Raw genomic sequence first — 26,269 nt, 5'->3', positions numbered from 1 at the left:
TTTGTCGCATTCCAAAGCCAATAATTTGATGACCAGCGGACCGGTAGGCAGCGGTTACGGTAGGAGACACAAAGGAGACTCTTTGTGTCTCCTACAGGAACCGCTGCCGGTCATCAAATGATTGGCTTAGGAATGCGACAAAATATCCATGAATTCAAGTCTCCATGGGGTGACTAATCCATAGAAAAAAAGTCATTTTGGGGGTGAACTATCCCTTTAAGGAATCGGACCGTTAGAGAGGGAATCGTTAAGCAACCGGAATCATTAAATTCCAAAAGGATCCCAACCCTAATACAAACGTATGGAATGGCTTTACAAGGGATGAAGATCAACCCATGTGGAGAAAGTTCCATCTGCAAAAGTAGTTCAAAGTCCAGACTCCTGCCAAGAGTTTCCAATATGCTCTTCTATAGGGGGAAGTTGAATGGGGGGGGTAAAGAGGGGGCTTTCCCCTTGTTGGCTAAGCTTGACACTTCCATTACATACAGAGTCATGTCTGGGTCACAGAACAGGGCTCGCAACTCACTTTTGAAAGCTCCAAGCTTTGTATTTGCGACAAACAGCAGATACAACGTTATGACCCTTTCGGGTCATTTTCCAAGTCATACTTGAAAAAGACCGAAAGGGTCGAAACGTCGTATCTGCTGTTTGTCGGAAATAAAAAGCTTGGGAGCATTCAAAAGTGAGTTGCGAGCCCCCGCTTTGTTTTCATGATTCTGATCTTACGGTTTGGCTCCGCACCAAGAGACGGAGGATGTGCGATATTTTTTCTTTGAGGGTCACAGAACAGCACACACACAAAGCCAACGCTCTCCTCCATGGACCACTGCATAATCTCATCGCAGCTATAAAGGCCTGTTTTTACACATAATTACAGTCATGAACAGCAGTCCCTCTTTCACACACACACACACACACACACACACACACACACACACAGAGTATACATGCATACTAAGACATGCACATAGCTTTCATAAACAGGTCACCGAACACTAAACTGGAGAGTAGGGGAGAGGAAATAGGGCAACAGAAGAGACATGAATCATAAAATCAAATTCATATAAAAATGCACTGCCCCCCCCCCCACCCTCTTCCAACCTTCCCGCAGAGTGCCACTGGCTGAGTGGAGGAGATATGGGCCGTTCCATTCCACTTTACCTGGAGAGGGGGTTTCCGCTGAAGTCTGCGATCTCCAATGCCTTACAAAACTTAATGCTCTCGGGGATCTCAGGAATGTCTGCAGGAGAAAGGAGAAAGTATGGGGAGGGGAGGGGGTGACAAGTCAGCACTATGGACTGAAGACGTGATGGAGGGGAGGGGAGGTGGTGTTGGCGGTGGTGGTCACATTCTATAGAGCAAATCATGTCACGTTCCCTTATAATAATAATAATAGTTACCAGATGGGAAGGAGCAGGGAACAGCAGAATGGATGGAGGGAGTGAATACATTCACCTGCTCTGGTTTCCCCTTCACTGTGCCATGTATTATACACACTGTTCCACAATTTAAACTAAGTATCGTAGCAATTGCCCCAGCCTTGACGACCATGCAGTCTTATGCAAAGGATAAAATGTCATTTAGATAGCATGTTATTTAGACAGATGGCAGCTTCACAAAAGAGTGCGGTGTGGGTTGATTTTGTCAAATCACATTAAAGCGAGACACTCGGTCCTAAAGCCTGCCCTTCACCCAAGAAAGCAGAATGGCAGACTTCACCGTGAAACCTCAACCTTGTGATGACCAGCGGGCAGAAAAGATCACTTATTTGACAGCCAAGGTGATAGCTGAAGATAGTATTATGCCTACTATTAGCATTGTCGAGGGGAAAGGCTTCCGTGAGCTGATGGCATTTCCAGAATACACCGTGCCCTGTCGCCAAACAATGACACCGTGACGAGAGAGAGACCGTACGCTGAGGTAACCGGAACGATCGCCCCAAAACACGCCCGCCCCCATTTTTTACTGAGGTTACGTGTAAGAGTACCTGGTGGCAATCGTTCCCAGGTCGCCGGATTTGATATGGGGCGACCGTGTTTTAGGGCGAGCACTCTCCGCTGAGGTAACCGGAACGCTCCTTAAGATGTTATAAAAGTTTATATCCAGGCCATATAGCTACATATTGTTGAACGTGTTGTGTTGTTACGATTATTATTTGGCATCGGGAGTCTGACATCATTCTTCCTAATTTGTCAAACGTAGGCCTCGTTAGTTATAGGCTGCTGTAGCCTACAGATTAAACAATAGTTCTGTGTTAATAAAAAACATGTTTACAAAATAAAGTCAAATTTTTATTATCATTAGGGCTTTGATGCAAATTCTAAAAATGAAGGCTGCAGTTGTGGTGATTAAAAGAAAGCGCTCTCCTCTCAACTGCGCAAAAAAAGATCGACACATCGATAAATGCCCCACGACGTGTCAACACGCAAAATACTAAGTCGTTAACATCCCTATTATCATTATTATACAACAGCAACAGTGATCTCTTTGCAAGTAAAAAGTGATGTAAATTGATCCTACAATTAGCAGTATTGCCAATCAGAGGGGGGTATATATCATTGTCTACACATGATAAGAAACAGACTCAGGGGGGCGGGTGTGGCACCAAGATGGCAGTACCACCCTGCAAAAAAACTTACCAAATGTTCATGTCACAAGCATTTTTGGCAAATCAAAGACACAGTCCCTCTGTTGCCGTTTTCCCCATGAGCCAGAAAGACAGATGGGGCTTGGGCTTTATAAGCCACTGCACAGTGCTCTCACTGCTGCTGTCACTGGCACTTTGGTGATATCCATAGGACAGATGCCTTACCAGGCCACTTCTTCCTGTCACTTGGTACCAAGTATATACATATCTATTTGCATTGAACAAGGGCAGTGAGAGGACAAACACTATATCCATCCAGGGAGTATGCATCTGCGTGCAAATGTATATCTGCGCACGTGTGTGTGTGTGTGTGTGTGTGTGTGTGTGTGTGTGTGTGTGTGTGTGTGTGTGTGTGTGTGTGTGTGTGTGTGTGTGTGTGTGTGTGTGTCTGCTGCTGAGTTGCAGAATGCAATACAGCTGATTCTATATAAAGCAGGTCTCACTTGAGATTGGTTTGACACGTGTGATTGAGGGCAGAAGCCAGCATTGATTCCTGCGCGTTTTGTGGAGAATAGATCATGTTATGTATGTTATTCCTTGAGGACAGAGTTCTAGGTTGAGGGAATTTCTTTAAGGGACTGTTTTCATTGCTTGGTGTGGACAAGCATGCCAACATACGTGCACCTTGCCTTCATTTTTGCAGATGGATCTGCCAGAACAATCTACTGGTGGATGGTTCTTCATACATACATACAGGTTTCTTGTTTTTTAAAGATTGTTTGGGGCTTGTTCTGCCTTTATTGGTATACAGTAGACTGAAATGAAATGGGGAGAGAGACATCAAAGGTCATCGTCGGGATCGGGATTCAAACCTGCGACACTAGGTGCCCAGACCACTACACCAGCCGTCCGGGCCATGTTTCTTGTTTAAACACATTTTCTTTTGTTGCTTTTTAGCTCTTTTCCTGCCCAATTTAGTCGTTATGGCAACTGATTCCTCCCCACACGCATTTATGTGTTTTCACTGCCGTTGTATCCAACTGACTCACTTGCCAGTGAGGAGCCTCCACCGGGAGGACGTAGAGCCTCCGTCCTGCTCCTCCCGCCCAACACTCCCAGGTGGCCAATTTGTTTGTTTAGATAGACGCTCGACAAAGACGAATGCACCAGGGTGGATTCAAACCCACCACAACCTCTGCAGTGGCGGGGCAGGCACTTTTACCACTGTGCCGCCCGAGCGCGCATATCATTTATTTTTGAAGCAGGCCAACAGGGACCGACCGGGAGAGAATGTTGCTATCACCACGTGCCGTTAAAAATGAGCATGTGTTAATGGTGAGGCTTCTGACATGTTAAAATGAGCATGTGTTAACTATTAAGACCTGGGACGCATCTGTGTCATTTTTAGAAGAACATTTGTAACTCAGATCTTTGCTTCTGGGGGGTCCCTGGAACAAAATATTTTGAGATGGGGGTCTGCGGATAAAAATATATACATTTTGGGGTCCTTGACATTAAAAAGTTTGAACTTAGGATTTAGAAGACATTGTGTAGACTCGGAACCTCAGGCCTTAATGGTGAGGCTTCTGACATGTTAAAATAAGCATGTGTCATGAGGGATAAATAGGTACAGGATGGGATATTGATTGGCCAACAGCAGCTCAAAAACCATGGATGTGTGTTTATGCGAGTGTGTGTTTGTGGGTGCGTGCGTGGGTGTGGCAGCGCACCGTTTCTGGAGATGTCCAGCTCCACCAGCTGCATGAAGTTGGCCACCTCTGGAGGGAGTCTCTGGATCTCATTGTCGCTCAGACCAAGCTTCCGTAGGTTCAGGAGTCTGAAGAAAGGCTGTGGAGAGAAAGAGAGAGGCACGGCACGTTAAAACCAAGTCCAGAGAAAAGAGAGGGAAAACATCTTTATGGATATATTGCAGCCGCTGATAGATTACTTGCCCAAGGATCTATCTACTCTGATTTGTAAAGGAAGTGATTCACTGGATTGGAAAGCCCCGGCTGTACTCTTGCGTTCTGTACCCGTGTGTGTGGAGTCATTTATTTTATAAACGTTTCACTGTATGTGTATACTGTAGTATAGTTTCATGGTCATTGTAGTGTGCTGCTTGCCCTGCCTTCTTTTTGTTATTGTTTTGTTTTTTAGTTTTCTTTGTATTGTATTGCCTTTAATTTATATAATTACAGTTTGTCTAACTTTATATGAATACATTTATGTCACAACTTTCTGTGAAAAAAATTCAATAAGATTTTATTTAAAAAAGAAAAAGAAAAACTAAGACAGAACAGATGAATGCATTGCAAAGCCCCCTATAGCATAGCCTGACAGGCTGCCCTGGTCAGCACTCCTGTGAGAGGGAGCAATTTGATCCACAGTCTCAGGAAACAACCACAGGCTAAATCAAAAGAAGTTCCCATGCATCCCATCATATCCTGTATTGTAACCCTAACCCCAGGCCTCCCCCCCATCATTTTACAATGACCTTTGGAATTGTCTACTTTTATTGAGCATATATTTTGCTTCATGGCTTGCATAAACATTGCTACCATGAGCTTTCATGGAATAAAGCAAAATAAGATCTCATGACTGAAAAGGTATTATCATTGTAAAACCTTATGTTGCTGCTGTTCTACATACAGCCAACCAGTTGAAGAAATCACTGATTGAAGCTTTAAAACTTTGCTTTTATGACATTTCTGAGACCATTCATGTTTATGGAAGATGCTTCTTTAATTGTATTCTGCGCTGCGACGTGTTGTGAGCTTGCAGATTGGCAATTTTAAGTGTGTGACATGCTTTCATAGAAGACATGCTGGCTTCTGTGGAATCCAAATGACTTTATTTAACCTTTATTTAACCAGTAAAAAAAACACATTGAGACTGAAGTCTCTTTTACGATGCCAAGAGAAGAGGCACATACATGTTACACAGCTGTGCCAGTAACAACAAATACAGGACAATAACAATGACAGACATAACATCCGTAAACATATAACCCACTAGGAAAAACAGTACAATACTAATCTAAAAAGTGACCAATATAAAACTAACATTTGCTACACATCAAAGCAGGAGCACTGTCTGGGAAGTGTGCCCATGCATGGCAATCCTTTTAAAACTCACTAGAGGGATCACAAAGGCCAATGTGAGACTGATCTTCAGGTCAATGCAATGGTTTTTTTTCAGCCTCATATTTTGTTGGGGGTACGACATGGTGCATAGAAATCAATGGTGGTGACTGAGAACATTAATCCAGGAGCACTCAGTGTGCTTAATGTGGGGAACATTGTAAACCAGTTCCAGTGGAAACCGTTTCATTTTCACCAAGAAAGAACATCAAAGTGCCTTAATCACTCAACTACAAACCACTACTACACACACAGCACACCCACTCAGAATAAATGTCCTGTATGTTCAACGGAGCACATTCCAACAACCACCTCCCCCCCCCTCGCCAAAATACACCCCTCCTCCTCTCTATAGCAACGCCAGCCAAACAAAGTGGCTTTCGATTGAGGAGGAGAAACGCTGGGTTCCGTGACCGACGCCGTGCCAAGTGCTTTCACAAGAGACTGCTTGTTGGACAGAGGGGGGGGACGCCGGGATGGAATTCAGGAAATTAAAATTGTGTGTCCACTGCTGTTCAGAAGATGGACACGCACAGACAAGACAGACAGACAGACAGACAGACAGACAGACAGACAGACAGACAGACAGACAAACAGCCGGCGGAGGGTGACGAGGGGGTACGGATTAACCCATTAAAACCGGGAAAGCATCTTCGTCATTTTAGATTGTATCTATATCTATATAGCAACATAAAAAACTCTTAGGATTTAGAACGGCGGTTCGCAAAAATAGCAGATGTACAAGCTCACAGCACGTCACTTTGTGCCGCGCTGTGAGCTTGTACATCTGCTATTTTAGAATTTGTTTAGAAAAATCTTGAAAGTGTTTGCTTCTTTTCTGGGGGTCTCCCTGGCACGAAACATTCCCAGATGGGGGTCGCGTTCACACGGCCAAACACATATCAATTTGGGGGTCCTCCTTGGCACAAAAAAAAACTTTTGAGAACTACTGGTTTAGAAGGCATTTGTATAGAATGGGCCTCAAGGTCTTAATGGATTAAGTCCTCACTCAGCATCGGGTTCTGCTGCCTCACAGAGGACCTACTGTCTGTCCTTGTTGATCTCCAATCAGAATTCTCAGACACCAAGGGACACACTAACTAAGGGGATAAATTGGAGAACATGCCGACCTAAGCTTTTTTTCTGGAGGCAGGAATTTGCTGGGAATTCAATATCGGGGGAAACGGGAGGGTTTTCTGAACACAAGCAGCACGCAAAGCCTGGCAAAAAACACGGAAGCTGAAACTTTATTCAACTTAAAGGAGTAGTTCACTTCATGGGGTGTGTAATTGATAGAAAATAAGTTAAGTTTTGGGTTAAATACTCCTTTAAAGACCTCTGGCTCTCTGGATAGCTCTCCTATAAACAACTAAGCATTTGTTTATGTGTCGACAATAACCCTGGAGCTAGATACAATTTACTGGGAAATCCAGAAAAAAAAGGTCTACCTGTCTGTTTACTTGCAATCAGGAGTACTCGCATGTTTTACTTAAGTAAAAGTGTCAATACCCTATTGTATAAATAGTCTGGTATTCAAAATGTACTTGAGTAAAAGTTCAAAAGTATTGGCATCAAAATGTACTTAAAATGCCAAAAGTAAAAGTACTCTTTATGCAGAAGGTCCGATTTCACAAGTTTTCAAATGTATACAAAATCTTCGAAAATAGCAGATCTACATGCTTACAGAGCTTGTAGATCAGCTTTTGTCAAATTGCCAAAGTATGTATATGTATATATATATATATATAGGTCTGAAGTGGTTTTGTATCTAAACCTACAAAGTAACTAACATTTTTAAATAATTCTAGTGGAGTAAAAGTACAATATTTGCCTCTGAGATGTAGTGGAATAAAATAAAGCATAAAAAATTGGAAATACTCCATTAAAGTAAAAAAATACCTCATAATTGTACTTAACACATCGGGTGCCGAACACGGTCTGAACCGTGTTTTCACAGAGTAGCGCTTTGGTGCCGAACACGGTCTGAACCGTGTTTGGTGTCTTTTTGTTTTTTTTGTTTTTTTCCACACGGGAGGGGCTAGAGCAGCTCTGGGATCACCCGTGGTGATTCTGAGAAGGATAGGATGACACGATCCATTTGACACGATGGATCATCGTGTCAAAAAACATGGCTCCCATACGCTTCCGTTCTATCTCCTTCTCTAAAACCCCTATAACTCCGAAACTTTTTACGCTGGGGAAAACGACTCATTTTGTATGCACGATCGCTCCGCCATTGTTACTCGCGTGAGAGATGTTATTGTTCCAGGCGTTAGCCAGGACCATCGGGCAAAATGGAGGCATGCTTTTTTTCACATGGAATGCACGTCGTGGAGTCTACAGCTTAACTCATTCACTGCCTCTGACGTAATTGACGTAATTATTCCCGTTTACCAATACTGCCACTGACATTTTTCAAATTTGACGCAAAGACCAAGGAGATATGATTTTTCGAAGATCTAGACTCCCATCCACTTCCTAGTTAACTTAAAAATTCTGTATCTCGGCTCCTGAGTACTTTTTTTTTTTAAATGAAAAATCTCTGGCAGTGGGCAAACGCGGCCAGCAATAATTGTGGCAGTGAATGAGTTAAACAGCGCTGTGCAGCTTAACGGTGAGATTTCTGGCACCGAACGTAATCTGTTATTATAAAATGCTGGCACCCAATGTGTTAAGTACAGTACTTGAGTAAATGTACTTAGTTACTTTCCACCACTGGTTTCATGAATGTATTGTTGTAACAACGGATCAGTGTAAACACTTTGCACAGCAGATGAAACTAGACGCCCGTTTTCTGTGTATATTGTAATGTTTGTGCCTGTGGACAGATCAGAGATCTGTGCAGAGCATTAGCCCACATACATACACAATACAACATGCAAAGGGGGGGGGGAGCTACAATTACGTAGCCTGAAGAGGGACTAGGCTGCAGGCAGCTCGGTCCTGCAATTTGGTGGTGACAGATATTTCCTGTTCTTGACTGGTTGTGTGTATTGTGTCTTGGTGTGTGTGACACACACACCAAGACACAATACACACACAACCAGTGTGTGTGTGCGTGCGCGTGCGTGTGTAGGAAGAGTGCAGTGGCTAAACAGGCTCTCTCTCCTCAGTTCTCTGGGGGCTAGTACTAGCATGGTACACAGTGGATCTAACAGCTGGCAGGCTGGGGTAAGGTGAGCAGGGCAGGGATCTTTCTTTTGTGTTACTACTCGGGTCAGTCATTAGTGGCGGCTCCATATTCAACCAGCCACTTTCACTGCTGCATTATCTGCTTCTCACAGCCAGATATCAGTATGGCAGGCGAGTTGCCGTCACGATTGGATCGTATGCTAGACAAACCTACCAGCAGCCAATTGAAGAAAGAAATTAGTGATGATTCGTTCATAAGAACTAGTTCTTTGCCGTGAACGTGAACGAACCCGTTCACTTCCTGAAACCGCTACGTTCACGATTTCGTTCATGCCACCCCCCCTCCCCCGCTCCGCGGCCGCGCACACAGGAGGACGGGAGGGCGCGGGGCTAAGCTTAGACCTGTCACCGGACCATGCGCGCTGTTTACCGCGCCGTGCGCACTCGCTGCCGGCCGGAACCGGAAGCGCTACTGAACAAGAACGTGGACGAATCATTTGAACAAGTCATTGAAATTAATGTTTTTTCCCACCACTAAAAGAAATGCACCAGAATCTGCTTGCCGCCTGTTGGTAACACTATGGCCATGTGAGATCTGTAATGGGGGGGAGCAGGGAACCAAGGATAACGAAGAAGCAGAAAGAGAAAACAAAAGAGTGTGGTGGCTCTGTGGTCCCCAGCAGGTGCCAGGTATCGTATGGCAGGAAGAGGAAATAGGAGCTTGCGTGTGTGTGTGTGTGTGTGTGTGTGTGTGTGTGTGTGTGTGTGTGTGTGTGTGTGTGTGGGGGGCACCATGTGACCAGACCAGGCCCAGATGGGAGATGGCTCGCTGGAAGAGAACAGGTGACACACACTGGCCTACTGGGGGTTATGCGGATGCAACAGGCAGACTTAAACGTCAACGTCTCTCATTCATGTTATTGGGGACCGCCCCAAATAACATGAACGAGAGAGGTTGTTTCTTGGGTGTGTAGGGTGATGGGTTTTGAGTTTGTTGAGCTGTTATTTTTCTCATAGGGAAATGAGCCAGGGAAATGTGCGAAATTCGACAACTCTCAGCTCTATAATAATCCCTGTCAGTGATGGCAGACAGTAAGAGGCAGGACTGTATGCAATCAGGCCTGTGAGAGGACGATCCTAAAGGCTCACAAAGATGCCCATTCACCGTGCTGTAGGGCTGGCTCTGTCGTAGCCCTGTTCACTAGTGTTTCTCCACAAATCCAACATCAGCTTTTGCAAGCTGCAAGCATGGAATGTATTTCAATCAATCAATAAACATGATTTCATGTAAATATGCCGGATTTTTTCATTTCCATCCATAGTCTCACATACAAATACACCACAATGACAATAACAGGGATTTAAACCAAGCAAAGACCAATCACTGAGGAGAGTTTCAAAGACCAATCACTGAGGAGAGTTTCAAAGACCAATCACTGAGGAGAGTTTCAAAGACCAATCACTGAGGAGAGTTTCAAAGACCAATCACTGAGGAGAGTTTCAAAGACCAATCACTGAGGAGAGTTTCAAAGACCAATTACTAAGGAGAGTTTCAAAGACCAATCACTTGAGGAGAGTTTCAAACTAAACAATGTAGAACAACAAAAACAAAAGGGGAAAAGGGGGATTTACTGTACTGACACCCACCTCCTCATTCCCTACACCAGTCTGTTCTGTCACTCAGTGTGTGTGTGTGTGTGTGTGTGTGTGTGTGTGTGTGTGTGTGTGTGTGTGTGTGTGTGTGTGTGTGTGTGTGTGTGTGTGTCGGAGAGAGAGACCATTTGTGTGGTACATGCCATCACATGGGTGAGAACTAGTGAGCTACATTTCCTTGACAACTTTACGAGTGTGGCTTCTATTTAACAGAGTACTTGCTACAGTCGTTTGGCTTTTAGGAGGAAGGTGCTGGAGTCATGGGGGAGAGGGGGGTGTGTGCAGTAGAGGTGCAACGGTTCAGTTAGCCCATGGTTTGGTTCAAACCTCGGTTTTTGGGTCACGGTTTCGGTTCGGTTTTCGTACTGTAAAAAGATATCGGGGGGGAAATCATATTTTTTCCCCCCAAAATGTTCTTTTTTTAAAACTTATTAGCAACAAATAAAGAAATCTATTCAGACACATTCCATTATTTTCTGCCCTTCATTATTTTCAAGTGAAAAAATGACCTTATAATCGCTGACTTTACTTTCATTATTATGCTCAAAGTCATAGGAGTCGGGGGGGATTTCTTTCTGGTTAGTCACGGTAGAGGGCAACGTAGAGACTCATGGGGCTTCTGAAGTCCACAGATTAATGTAAACTAGGACACTGGGACATCCGTTTTGTCCTTTGTTTGGGGAAAGCATCCGAGTCAAGTCACAAGTATTTGGGCAGACACAATAGTGAAAATTAACTAACCCATTCAATCCGGGAACTCATCTATGTCATTTTAGATGCGTACCCGGATTGAATGGGTTAAAGCAGGGGTTTTCAACTGATTATAAAACAGGGACCACCACCCTGACTGAGAATCAACCTGGGGACCACTGTTGTGTTGGGAGGGGGGATATGGGCGTGGTGTGGGGGAAAAAGCTTGAATTAAAATAATGACCGTTATGGGCTTAATTTAATTTGTTAATTCAAGGTGAATTAAATCAAGCCCTTAAGAGAACAGAATACGGGCAACCATGGGAAAGGAATAGATCAGTGGTTCTCAATCTTTTTTGAGCTCTGGACCACTAGCATATCTCAGTTAAATAATGACTGTTAACACATTGACTGCCAGAATTATTTCATATTTTTTTAGCCAGTGCCAGAGTTTTTCATTGGAAAAAAAAAAGTACTCAGGAGCCGAAATACAGCATTTTTAAGTTTTAAGTTAACAAGGAAGTGGATAGGAGTCTAGATCTTCAACTAATCATATCTCCTTGGAAATTGGAAAAAAAAATATATATATATATATATATTATTTTTTTCACTTCACGTAGATCTACGCGATTGGCACGTGGCGGCTTTAAAGCGGTTCGCGTAGATCTACGTGATTGGCAGTCAATGTGTTAACACATTGACTGCCAGAATTATTTCAGATTTTTAGCTGTAGCTGTAGATTTTTCATTGAAAAAAAAAAGTACTCAGGAGCCGAGATACAGAATTTTTAAGTTTTAAGTTAACAAGGAAGTGGATAGGAGTCTAAATCTTCGAACAATCATATCTCCTTGGTCTTTGGGTCAAATTAAAAAAAAATAACCTTTTTTTTTTTTTTTTTTTTTTAAATAGAACGCAGATCTGCGTTCTTGGCAGCCCACGTATTTATTAAAAATAGAACGCAGATCTGCGTTTTTGGCAGCCAATGTGTTAACCTTCCATATTAAACTCATGTTAACGGATTCATTGCAACATATGTATGAGCAAGCAGACACATTCGATTGATTATGGGCACATTTCCTAATAATGGTGCATGACTCAACCAGGCAATCAGGTACAGTTTCCATTGAGATTCTAATCTAATCTTCCCATTCTGTGGAATTTCTTGACATCCGACTTCCCAGTAACTGACAACATAGACGCGTCATCTTACGTCGCCAGGTAATTTACTGCACTGTTTCTCAACTAGTGGACGATAAAACAAAATAAGATACAAATCTTCACTTTCCTACATTTCCTACATCATACATGCAATACCTTCACGGACCACCAGTGGTCCACGGACCACCAGTTGAAAACCCAGGGGTTAAAGCATTTGATGTGCATATAGGCAGGGATTATTCCATCTATCAGCTGGTTAGCGGCTGGCTAATGCCTCAATTCTACCAACTAGCCACTTTGGCCAGCCCTGTGTTGGTGGATTAGCTTATTGATTCTCACAGTTGTAAATAAATTTTAACTGGCTGGTCAAACTGTGAATCAATCAGTTACAGACTTACTATAAATAAGTCTCTTTAATAGATTTGCCCTTCAATAGCGTGTGAGATTCAAGGGGAAAGTGGTGCAGTGCATCACACTTTATTAGTAGTACAGCTCTACGTAGCATAGTAGTGGAGAAGCTGTGTTCAGTTGCTGACAAATGGCTTCTTTAACCCATTAAAACCGGGAACGCATCTGTGTCATTTTAGATGTATTTGGCTATTCAAAAATAGCAGATCTACAAGCTCATAGCACGGCACCGAGTGCCGTGCTATGAGCTTGTAGATCTGCTATTTTTGAAAAATCGTGAAAATGTGTGCAAATCTTTGAATATGTATTTTTTAAGCGAACATTTCTAAATCTTTGCTTCTGGGGGTCCCTGGAACAAAATATTTTACGATGGGGGTCCGTGAGCAAATACATATAGTTTTGGAGGTCTTTTTTTGGAGGTACGTTTTTCAGAAAACTGTCAGGAGTTAGAAGACATTTTTGTAGAATCGAAACCTCAGTTAAAGGACGACTTCACCACTTTTCAACATATCTTCATATAATAGGTCCTCACTAATGCTCATGATAAAATGGTACAATATTTTTCTAATCAGTCTGTGTCTCAGAGGAGGGCTGTAGACAGTTCAGAAACCCGTCTACCAGTGACATCATCGATGGGGAATCCAAGCTAATAGAAACTGCAGGCTTTGTATTCCTGGAAAGTTGCAATGCAATAATAGATCCCATTGTTCTCGCCTTAATAAAAATCTGAATTAAAAAATTGTAATCTTTTTGGGAAAAAAAATCCTGCGTAACGATGGCAGGATGGCAGGATGGCAGAAACCCGTCACTGGTAGACGGGTTTCTGGACTGTCCACAGCCCTCCTATGAGACACAGACCAAGTAGAAATGGTATCATTTTATCATGAGCATTAGTGAGGATCTATTATATGAAGATATGTTGAAAAGTGGTGAAGTCGTCCTTTAAGCCTCTGTATATATAGTGGGGGCCCGATTAAGGAATAGTGGTTAAGACCACCGGGCCGGCCGTGGTGGTCTGGACCAAACACCAGATCCCACCACAGACTTATGCTATTTAAAGAAATTAAAAGGATCCCTCACTGGTGTATGTGATTGATACCTGGTCCCCTGTGTGTGTACATTCTGTGTGCGCGTGTGTGTACGCGCGTGTGTGTGTGCGTGCGTGGCAGAGAGGCCATGTTAGAAACATGCTCCACAACAGCAAACGTGAGACATGAATGAGAGACAATTATTTGAGATTATCAAAATTATTTTTTGCATAATCGTCATGATCATTTCCATGTTGAAACATTTGTTTTTTATAATGGAAATAGCAGCTCAAAATGCAACACGTTGTGAGTTCCACTATAAGTTGTGTATTATGTGTCAGTTATTTCATTGTACATTTAAGTTATTTGTCATGTCTGTTTGTTTACAAAGGCTAAAAGCCAAAAAATAAAAATAAATTTTAATTTAGTTTTAATTCATTTTAACTCTCTCAGTGCCAATGAAATAAAAAAATATGTTCTCTAAACTGCCAGCATTTTTTTGTTATTTTTTCAAAGTAAAAAAAAAGTGCTTAGGAAGCGAGATACAGCCTTTTTCAGTTATAAGTTAAACAAACAGTGGATAGAGCTGCAAATCTTCAGATAATGATATCTTGGGTCCTGAACACGTTTAAAAAAAAAAAAAAAAAAAAATCTTTCTGGCACTGAGGGCATTCAGAAAAAACTCGGGATAACTCGGGCTTGGCATTGAGAGAGTTAACGTTGAACGACAGAAACACAATTAAATCGTCACGTAAAATGCCATAATCGTGACAGCCCTAGACACAGGTAGTGTGAAAGAGTATTTTCCGGATTAAGTCATTAAGTCACAGGACAGGAGATCCTGTATTGTAGTCCGTTAGCACACACACATGCACACTCCAACACACACATATACACACTCAGACAGACAGACACACAGTTTATGTTCCCCTCCCTGAGGCAGGGCATCAGGGGAACAGTTTGGCTCCTGTATGCAGGACTTGGGGAGGAGGGAGCAGCGTGATCCGTTAAACGTGCATATTTGTGGCTAATATTTATGTGAGCATGTTTGTGTTAAGCATGTGTTTACGCAGGTGTTTATGTGCGTTAGTCCATTAGGACACAGTAAACTCCTGAGAGAGAGAGAGAGCGAGAGGGAGGGAGAGAGACAGACAGACAGACAGACAGACAGACAGACAGACAGACAGACAGACAGACAGACAGAGAGAGAGAGGTTTGTGTTGGTATAAGGCACCTAATTAGAAACTGACAACAGCTGTCCCAGAAGTAAATGTAAGGTGATGTGGCGCGTGTGTGTGTGTGTGTGTGTGTGTGTGTGTGTGTGTGTGTGTGTGTGTGTGTGTGTGTGTGTGTGTGTGTGTGTGCGTGTTGCTAGCAGCTTTCTAGGCACGATGAGCCAGAGCCAGACGGACACAGACTTCAGTGTTCAAGTCAAGTGACACCATTTAGCCTCAAGGCTTCACTCCAATCAAGCCATTAGGCTACAGACGACGACGACGACACACACACACACACACACAGTTTCAACACTAAACTTCCCCCTGACAACACACATGGTCGCGCTCCTATACAACTTCATTCTCTTCAATGTAACTGAAACTCTGAAATAGTTTATAGTTGTGAATCGATGGTTCAGGAGACCACAAGGGAAGTTAAATGTAAATACCCCCAAAATACTATTGCATCATCACGACATCCGCTTTTAGTTTAAATATTCTGTTTTTCTACTCATTCAGCTGAAAATGATTTAAAAAAAAATATATATATATATTTTTGGCTTGGCCTCCCTGCTGTATTCACTAAAAGTTTGATGCTGACCAGGGCAGTGGTTTCTGAGATTAGCTGCATACACAAACAAGGGTGAATGCATAATCTCAGCCTTCAGGGCCTGGCAGAGATAATGACATCAAACTTCTGACCCTACACTGCAGTCTGGAACTAAAGCCATGAGGAGAAGGACCGCACCAACCAACCTTTCAATTGGGGGGGGGGGGGGGGCGGGAGGGTTTGGGATTTCAGATCCCCTTTTCTGCTATTCATTCATTCATTCATTCATTCATTCAATCAACTAACTGCTGAGGCGTTTTTTGATCAATGCAGCCACTATAACCCATTAAGACCGGGAGAGCATCCGTGTCATTTTAAGATTTCTTTGGCTATTCAAAAATAGCAGATCTACAAGCTCGTACTACAAGCTTGTAGATCTGCTATTTTTGAAAAATCGTGAAAACGTGTGCAAATCTTTGAATATATAAATTATTCTTTAAAGCAAAATTGTTTTACTCAAATCTTTGCTTGTGGTGGGGGGGTCCCTGGGACAAAATATTTTGAGATGGGGGTCCGCGGCCAAATACATATAATTTTGGGGGTCTTTGACATGAAAAAAGGTTTGAGAACAACTGATATATATAGCAACATAAGTTTTTTCAAAAAACTGTTAGGATTTAGAAGACATTTGTAGAATCTCCCAGAAGCAAAGATTTGAGTTACACATTTTCGCTTGAAAAAATACATATTCAAAGCTTTGCACCAATTTTCCACGATTTTCAAAAGAAATTGCAGATCTACAAGCTCATAGCACGAGCTTGTATATCTGCTATTTTTTTAATAGCAAAGAAATCTATAAAAATGACACAGACACGTCTCCTGGTCTTAATGGGATAAACAACTTTCCAAGTTGGCCCACGAGGAGGAAATGTAATTACACCATATTAAGCCCACCTCCCCGAAATCCCCCTCCCTCCCTTGTCATTCTTTTTTCATACAGCCGTTTCCTTTCATATGGAAGAGGAATCCCAATCCATTCATGCTCTCCCATCCCAGTCCTTTGCATCCACATTCCACTCTATCTGGCCTCTTTTTCTAGATTCCTTGTGCTCTCTCGCAGTGCAACACACAAATACACACCCACCCAAACATAGATGAGCACAGTCACCGCTGGGGTGAGGAGGGGCTCAATGACCACTGAATCACTGCATGCATTTGTGATGATGATGATGATGATGATGATGGGCCCTTTCAGAGTCCGGGAAAAGAAGAGAGGATTTGGTTGACTGGGTAACTCGGTACAACACACAAAGGGGTATTTCAACCAAGTTGTGTGCAGCATGTAGATCCATTTAAAAAAAAAAAAGATTTCAAATGTTTTGAACTTTTTCGCTTTTAAAAGGGATAGTTCACCCAAAAACGAAAACTTTTTTTCTATGGATTAGTCACCCCATGGAGATTTGAATTAATCGATATTTTTTGTTTTTTGTCAGATTCCTAAGCCAATAATTTGATGACCAGAGGACCAGTAGGCAGCGGTTCCGGTATGAGACACAAAGGAGACTCTTTGTGTCTCATACCGGAACCGCTGCCGCTCATTAAATGATTGGCTTAGGAATGCGACAAAAACCAAAAATAATCCATGAATTCAAGTCTCTATGGGGTGACTGACTAATTGATAGAAAAGTCATTTTGGGGGTGAACTATCCCTTTAATGACAAAACCAAAATGTATAAAGATCAAGACAGAATTCATCGTGCAGTCCTGTTAACTGTGTCAAGGACAGAGTAGGCATCAAAGAGCACCATACACACACACACAAATAGTCCTCTCCCAGTCAGTGTCTTCCTGAGTTAAATTGTCTTCAGTCCAAAGCTATGTGAGGCTGCAGAACAAAAGACAGCATCAAGAATGCACCATGAGTCATTTCCAGGCCCCTCGGGTTTGCGGCGCATTAATGAAGCAACATGGCGTAGTTATTCTCTTGCACGGCTCCAGTCACACACACACAGCTGTTTGAAACCCAGAGTCCAAAAACTGAAACTCTGCAGGGCCTGACTGACCCGACCCTCCTCCAACTTACTTATCTTCTGCCCACCACCCCATCCCCTCGCTCTCTCTCCCCCTCTACTACTACTCCTCCACTTCTCTGGGTTCCCTCCATTTTCCTTTGCAGAGGGACAAAGCCTACACAGGCCAGCAGCTCTCACACAGCGCTGTCAGTCACAGGCAGAGTTGCCAAATTTTGCGAGAGAAACGAGCAACCAGGTCTATGAAAACAAGCCAAAAAATAAGAATAGGCCACAATAGGCATTCGCTAGGCCTGTCACAATTATTACATAATCGCAATTATTTCATGTAAACGCATTTTTTTTGCATAATCGTCATAATAAATTCCATGTTAAAAAAAGTCATATATTAAAAAAAAAAAATCAAAAATAGTGGAAATAGCCGATCTATACGTTCAAATCTATACGTTCAAATCTATACGTTTGAACGTATAGATCGGCTATTTCCACTACTAATGTTTATTTTTAAGTATAAAGTACCGGTAATTAAATATGTGTTTTGTCATATTTGCCCTGTGCAACTTTTGCTTCCGAAAGCTAAAAGCCAAACAGAAATGAAATTTTTATTCATAATGTTCCATTAATTTTCAATGACAGAAACACAATTAAATCATTAATCGCAATTATTTGAGTGATAATTAATCGTCAACTTAAATTTGTAATCGTGACAGCCCTAGCATTCGCTATTTGAAAATAGACAATCTACAAGCTCACAACACGTTTGGGGAGTTATTTCATGCGGTCCGCTCATATTAGAGGCAGCTCCGCGTGCGTCACAGAAGGGGGCTTTGCCAAGTTACAGCGATCGGGGTAAATGACACTTGCTTCAGTCACAGGCCAGCTCACTGCACCACCCCGATCAGTCAGGAGATTCATCCATTGTCCAAAAGGCCACCACAGTCAACGGGAGGAAGAGGGCAGCGACTATTTTCGTCTATTTTCAAATAGTCGATGTATATAGGTTTAAAGTGCTTGTGTGGCCTGTAGTAGTCGCTTCTTTTGGGGGCTTATTTTCATAGACCTGGTTGCTTATTTCTCACACAACACTAGTGCTCACTGCCCCATGCCCAGTCAGGAGATTCCGCCATTGTCCAAAAGGCCACCACAGAGGAACAGAGGAGGAAGAAGAGGGGGAGAGAGAGAGAGGGGGAGAGAGAGGGTTGGAAACGGAGGGGGAGAGACTTGAAAGGCACAAGGAGAACACAACAAAAGGAAAAGGAATCTGGTAAGAACAGGATAGAGAAAGCGAATGGGGAGGAATACGGGGGGGGGGGGCACACAGACAGAGGGATGGAGGATTATTAATGAAGGGGGGGGGGGGTAAACAATGGGTTCCTCCACAGGGGAGAAGAAGAGGCTCTCTGGACATTCACTTGTGACATAATGGGGTCTGAAGTCTGGCCCTCACTGACCGGTACACATTATCTCAATTTCAATCAATCAATCAATCAATCCACCTTTTAGCTTGAGACCCAAAAGCTTGTTTGCCGGGGACCCAAACTAGTGAAAATAGCAGATCTACAAGCTCAAAATGCGTCCCGCGTTGTGAGCTTGTAGATCTGCTATTTTCACTACTTCTTAAATCTTTTTTTTATATTTATGGAAATTAGAATGTTTTCATTTTATTTAGGAAATACATTAGATTTTTTTAATGGCTTTCCATTGATGAAATGATGTGATGTTTTTGTTTTAACTTTTCGCAAATCTTTTGAAATATATTTTTAAATGTAGGATCCAAAAAAATTGGTCCTTGACCCAAATATGGGTCCCGACCCACTGTTTGGGAAACTGATCTACACACAACTACACACACACATATCTCGACAACAAACACGTGATCCCCCCCCACCCTATAGTGTGGAGTGGTAGAGTCCTTCTGGCTGGCTTAACCTACATAAATGTCACTGTACTGTACTTCCTCTGCCCTACCTATCTGCACAATCCCTGTGTGACTTGTTGAAGCTCGGGTGCAAAGTGTGTGTGTGTGTGTCAGTGTTGATTCTGACACCAAATTTTGATTTATTTTTAGTCATCTGAAATGTTTTAGTTTTAGTCTTATTTTAGTCGACTAAATATCATAAGATTATAGTCGACTAAATCTACACATTTAGTCGACTAAAATGTATTTTGCCGGTGCCTTGATGGTGTTGTAATGGCTGATTTTACACTTGGTTGCATGCTGAAAATAGCCGATCTACAAGCCCACAACGTGTCGCAGCGCGACACGTTGTGAGCTTGTAGATCTGCTATTTTCAGAGCGCAACACCCGACAGCAACCAAACATAAACTGACTTGTCTTTTAGTTCTACTGGATCTCTTCTCCACTCGTCCCTCACTAACATTTTAGTCTAGTTTTTATTTGTTGACGAAATAGTCAATATAGTCTTAGTTCTAGTCATCATAGTTTAGTTTTTATTTAGTTTTTATCTAGTTTTCGTCAGTGAAAAAAGGTAGTCGACGAACATTTTTCGTCATAGTTTTAGTCGACGAAATCAACACTGGTGTGTGTGTGTGTGTGTGTATGTGTGTCAAAAGCACAACTACAGTATGTGTGTGATGTGACCGTCGTCCTCAAACAAACCAGCAACACACTGCTACTGCTGAACCCCCTCCTCCGCTCCACTATGTGCCACGTGTGTCTCATTTAAAGAGAGCATACTGTATCTAATCCTATTAACTTAACACAGTGTGCACATTAGCGCACACACAGCTCTCAGGGGCAACATTTAAAAGATATTCACCATGTGCGTGGTAGTGTTGGGATCCTTTAAGGATTTTAACGATTCCAGTTCCTTTGACGACTCCCTCTTTAACGGTCTGGATCCTTTACGGTTCCCTTAAACGATTTCTATACGGGGTTCTAAATGGATCCTTACAGGTCTGTAACTCTGAGAGTGTACACACATTTTTTTGTTGTTGTTATTATTATTTATTTGTCTTGTTACAGATTTGCATGTTTATGACAAAATAAATAAAAAACTGTAAAAGAGAAAGTTTTAACTGGTGCATTTTGTAAACCAACCAAAATAAAATTGACAAACCTCAACCTACCGACCACCTAGGCTGAACATTGAGGCCACACACACAAAGGAAGGCGTGGTCCAGCCTGCATGACCGACAGCCCCACTTACAAAATACACTCTACACCTGTCCCAGCAGTCACTTTGATCTGCACACAGTGCCACAGACAGCTAACTAGGGCTGACCTTCGAAGTCGAAGCTTGTAATATGTTTTATACGGTAATAAAATGTAAGGCATGCGGGCCGAAAGCTGGCACTCAAAATAAAATGAAAACATAAAAAATGACCCTCTTGTCAGGTGATAAGAAGCGGTCTGCTCACTCCTCATGCATTGAAGGAAGCATGAGCTCAGTTCGGGGCTCTCCCCAGGCTTTCAGAGGGAGAGTAGCGGCCAGGATTACAAGCTTAAGCAATTGGCACTGGGTGCAAATGGGTTACAAAATTGTGAGTTTTTTTAAATAAAAAATAAATAAAACGGCAGAATAGTCGACTTTTTTTCCCATGTTCGAATCCTGTGCCATCGAACGAAGCTTCGAATATTCGAACTATTGGGTCAGCCCTACAGCAAACAGCTAGAAGCCAAGCGAACACGGACTAGTCCAAGGGGCTGCAGTTTGGACGTACAGTATAGGCGCGAAACTCTGCTAGGATAGCAGCAAGAGGGAGTGACGGACGGGATAGGAGGGTGAAATCGCCAACCTAGCCAAGTAGATTAAGCAATGCTGCACCTTGACACATTTAGATAACCGCTATGCTCTAGTTAGAGTAAATAACAGGCATTGCATAATAGCTGGGAAAATGTTGGGGAGTTGAGGCAAGGCAGGGATTTTTCTTACTGACCAAAACAGTAAAACAGAAATTAGAAGCATTTAAACTGAACCTTGAAGAGAAAAAAAAGCAAATTCCAGGAATTGTCTGGAAGTGGCCCAGCTTTGTGCAACACACACTTGCACTTTCAGAACGTCAATCTCAACTCATAATTACCCACTTCCATTCCATTCTGAGAGGTGCAGAAAAACAATGCTGCATTATCTCACAGGGAGGAGTAAAAAGCTGCACTCATGCACTCAGTGAGTTGGCACCAATACGCAGTGGTGGAAGAAGTACTCAGATATTTTACTTAAGTAAAAGTATCAATACTGCAATATAGAAATACTCTTGTTACAAGTAAAAGTCCGGAATTCAAAATTTACTTGGGTAAAAGTACAAAAGTATTGGTATCAAAATGGACTTAAAGTACCAAAAGTAGAAAGTACTCTTTATGCAGAATGTCCCATTTCACAAGTTTTCAAATGTGTAAAATGTCTAAAAATCTTTTGAAAATAGCAGATCTACAAGCTCTTGCGACACATTGTGAGCTTGTAGATCTGCTATTTTCAAATGGCCAATATATATATATATATGTATATATATATATAGGGCTGAAGTGGTTAATGTATGTTTTGCAATAATAATCAAAATCTACAGAGTAACTAAAGTTTTCAAATAATTGTGCTGTAGTAAAAGTACAATATTTGCCTCTGAGATGTAGTGGAGTAGAAGTAGAAGTATTGGAAATTGGAAATACTCAAGTAAAGTACAAATACCTCAAAATTGTACTTTACAGTACAGTACTTGAGTACATGTACTTAGTTACTTTACACCACTGCCAATACGTACGGGGAGAAGAAGCGCACGTGCACTGCACACGCACCCACCCACACACACTACAAGGTCGGTCGCTCTGTAAAAACTGGCACACACCTGCAGTACCAACATGCCACACAGTGTGGGTGTATTCACAGCTATGTTATAGTACTGCGCTAGCTAACCTCGGTTTCCCAGGCTCGCTCGCTCATGTTGAGGTGAGAAGTGGATAGTAAGTAAAGGGGGCGGGGTCAGTGACAGTGACAGTACGTTTTAACAGCGGGCGACTCTCGGGCGATCACCGGCGACATCGTCCAAAAGATAAAGAAAATCCATCTTTTCATCGCCCATCGCCCTATCGCCAGTAGTCGCCGGCTCTCATAGACTTTCTTTATCTTTTGGACGATGTCGCCGGTGATCGCCCGAGAGTCGCCCGCTGTTAAAACGTACCGTAAGGGTGGGAGCAGTTCCATAGCAGGTGGAGGGGCTCCCGCCCATGTGCACACATTAAACTACTACTCAGTGAAACAATTACATACTGCACAACAATTAAGTTGTACTGTATGTAATTGTATGTTTTTTCTATGGATCATGAGTCTGCAATAATGACATTCATTCACCCTATGGGCTTGTATATCTGCTATTTTTGAATAGCCAAAGTATAAGATAATGGTTAAAGTGGTTAAAATCCCGGTCTTAACCCATTTTGGGCGGGAACCCCGATTTGTAACTATACCTTTCAGGACGGGAACGCCTTTTGGGGTTCTTGTTGCTATGTACAGTATATAGCAACATACATTTGTTGTAATTGTTGAATAAATATTTGAAATGTTTCAGAAAACTTCGGTCAGGATTTAGAAGGCGTTGCGCACGCACGCACACACGCACACACGGTTTGTTTTAGATTGGACGGCCCCAGGGCTGGGCTGTCCTCTCAGCTCAGCCCATGCATCCATTCCTCGTCTGCCTGACTTCACCTTCACCACAACGTGGAAGATCAGCATTTGGACACGCGTCCAGAGAACAGACGACGAGCGAGCGCTATTTATTTATGCAATCGTTTCTTTAACCATTGGTTGCCCCCTCAGGCGCCACATGTGTGTCTCATTATATTCCGCCCTGTGACTACGTCTTGAGTCGTTGTCATCCGTGCTGTGATGGCATTGTTGACAAAGTGTGAGTGGTGATCCAGGTGTAGGAAAAGGGCAGACACTGTAGCCATCACCACAGGACAGGACGCTACTGTGCCTGGTGGTTTAGTTAAAGATGGCACAGGTGACAAGGCCTGTTATTTCATCATTTAGGCAACTAAACTTGGCCTTTGTTGTCAATGTTTTGAGGACGCAAACCAGCAGGGCAGGAAAGCCATCAAATAAAACAATGGCTTAAGGCCAAGGAAATAATTAATTTAATTAAATGTCAGTCCAATGAATAAAGATAAAAGTTATTTCACAAAATACATTGGTATTTTACAAATTACCAATATTTGTAAACAACTGATTCAGAAGTTCATGCACAGTGAGTGAGCCTTGAACTAATCAGTTACTTGACTCATTTGAAGGTGGTGATGTGGAGACAGGGTAGTTAAGAATACACAAGCTCAAAAAGACCCCAGGGTTTAAAAAAATACAACGTACTGACAGGAAAGAGAGAAAACAGCACAATCAGCTGGGGAAGTGCAGGCAGGCAGGGCATCAAAGCAACTGTGGCCTCAGGGGAGATGAACTTGACCTTTTTTAGGGGCAGAAAGCCAAACTGAAGGGCTACGGTGGCCATGAAATTCCTCCATGAAATTCCTGCCCTGGTCAGGACACACGTACACACACACAGTGAGTGAGCTGAGATTTAAGAGCTGCTTCCCAGCACCTGACTGTGGAAAGTAACATAATACGCTTCATGGATGAGATGCAGCAAATTGTACAGCATGTTCTGTAAAAAGAGCGTACAGGACAGGTCAGAGGTCAGGCACTCACTCTATTTCTCACTCACTCGTTCTCTGTCAGTCTCTCTCACTGTCCTGTTCTTTGTTCCATCTCTCTATCTCTATGTCTGCTCTGAACAATACAGCTCCCTATGTAAACAACAGGCCCTAACAGGCGTCCAAGAGGAGACCACAGCTGAAAAACAAAAGAACAACAACTCATTTCGTCGCCTCCCGGACAATGTCTGGACCCGATTCATTTGAGAAAACCGCTATGCATGAACTCTGCTCGCCGCAGTGATGAATGGTGGCGTAGTGAGTCAATGGAAAGATATGGATGCTGCTGACTGAGTCAGCTCATCAGCACCCAGGACAACCAATGGTGTGGGAGCGTGTGAGGTGCAAGCTAGGAGCCCATTTTTAGGGCTACTCGTCGTGCTACCATCTGCTTTTTTCAGGTGAATGACCAGTGGGTTTCATCACATTGAAACTGATTCAATGTCACACTGCACTTTTCTCACACGAGACCTCTCTTTGCAGTGGTGGGAAAAGTACTCAAATGTTTTACTTACGTAAAAGTATCAATACTGCAATGTAGGAGTACTCTGTTACAAGTTAAAGTCAGAAATGTAAAAATCACTTGAGTAAAAGTACAAAAGTATTGGTATGAAAATGTACTTAAAGTACCAAAAGTAAAAGTACTAAAATGTTTGAAAATAGCAGATCTACAAGCTCAAAACACAAATAGCCTAGGTTTAAAATAGGGCTAAAGTGGTTAATGTATGTTGTATAACGTGATAATTAATATCTGCAAAGTAACTAGTAACTAAAGTTTTCAAATAATTGCAGTGGATTAAAAGTACAATATTTGCCTCCGAGATGTAGTGGAGTAGAAGCAAAAGTATATACAATTGGAAATACTCCAGTAAAGTAAAAGTACCTAAAAATTGTAATTAAGTACACAGAGATGCTGCTAGCCCTGCGTCCTGCGTCTCTGACGCACATTTTTAATAAAGGACGCATTAAACCAACCATCACAGCGTCCACGGGACGCATACAACCAAAGCGAGCCGCTAGCCACGCAGCCGTGCTCCAAACCGAGCCACGCAGCCGTGCACCACACCGAGCCGCGAGCCGCGCCCAAAGCGAGCCGCAAGCCGCGCACCAAACCGCGAGCCGTGCACCAAACCGCGAGCCGTGCACCAAACCGAGCCGCGATCCGCGCAGCAAAGTGAGCCGCGAGCCGCGCACCAAAGCGACCCGCGAGCGCACACCAAACCGCGAGCAGCAAAGTGAGCCGCGCACCAAACCGACCCGCGAGCCGAAACACCGACGCGCGACACGTCGTTTTCAGATCGTTATTTTCGGTGCGACACAAGCATAAATCATTTGAAGGGAATCCCACTTTTAAAGAAGAAAACACCAGAGCAATAAATATACTGCCGCAAACATCTACTTTTCTTAAACAAATATCTCTGCTCCGTTTACATTCTCTTCCACAAAGTGTTGTTGTTCTTTAGTTCTTATCTATCTCTGCTCCTATGAAGTGTACATTATCTTTTTCATATTATTATTATGAACTTTATATTGTAGTTTGTACCCTGTATTCTGAGTTTGTGACTACAACAAGTAGCAAAATAGAATGTACATTAGGACAGTGGTTCTCAACCTGTGGGTCAGGACCCCCAGGCCCAGGGGGCTCCCCACATGATTGGGGGGGGGGGGGTGGGGGGGGTCCCCAGATGACAGTGAAGTCACAATTTAAGGACTTTTAAGATATTTTTAATACCTCAAGAAAGAAAAGAAAAAAGACTATTACTGCATCCAAACTAATCAACAAACTATACTATAAATACGGTCAAAATTGTGAAATAATATAAGAAAGAGGCGATCTACAAGCAAGGCGTTGTGAGCTTGTAGATTTAAAAAAAAAAAAACGACCTTGTAGATCTGCTATTTTGACTATGTATCTGTGGAACTGAGTTAAACTAAATTAAATGCCTCAACTCCTAATTCCAAGCGCTTCTCAGGGTGGGGGGTCCCCAGTTCAAATAGGATTATTTTGTGGG

The 26,269-nt window shown here is 42.7% G+C and overlaps 1 protein-coding gene across 1 annotated transcript in view; it reads right to left on the bottom strand.

Moving 5' to 3' along the window:
* The window catches only part of scrib (scribble planar cell polarity protein), a 142,242-nt gene that overhangs the window by 79,462 nt on the left and 36,511 nt on the right, over nt 1-26,269 (bottom strand). The window contains exons 2-3 of the mRNA XM_080417160.1: nt 4,318-4,435; nt 1,162-1,240 (exon numbers count right to left, since the gene is read on the bottom strand). Coding sequence (XP_080273286.1) covers nt 1,162-1,240; nt 4,318-4,435 — 197 coding nt within the window. The remainder of the gene's footprint in view (nt 1-1,161; nt 1,241-4,317; nt 4,436-26,269) is intronic.

The sequence above is a fragment of the Gymnoscopelus braueri genome, assembly GCF_963280865.1.
Source record: "Gymnoscopelus braueri genome assembly, chromosome: 21".
Taxonomy (NCBI): domain Eukaryota; kingdom Metazoa; phylum Chordata; class Actinopteri; order Myctophiformes; family Myctophidae; genus Gymnoscopelus; species Gymnoscopelus braueri.
Note: the sequence above shows the minus strand (reverse complement) of the source record. Positions and strands in the feature narration are given on the sequence as shown.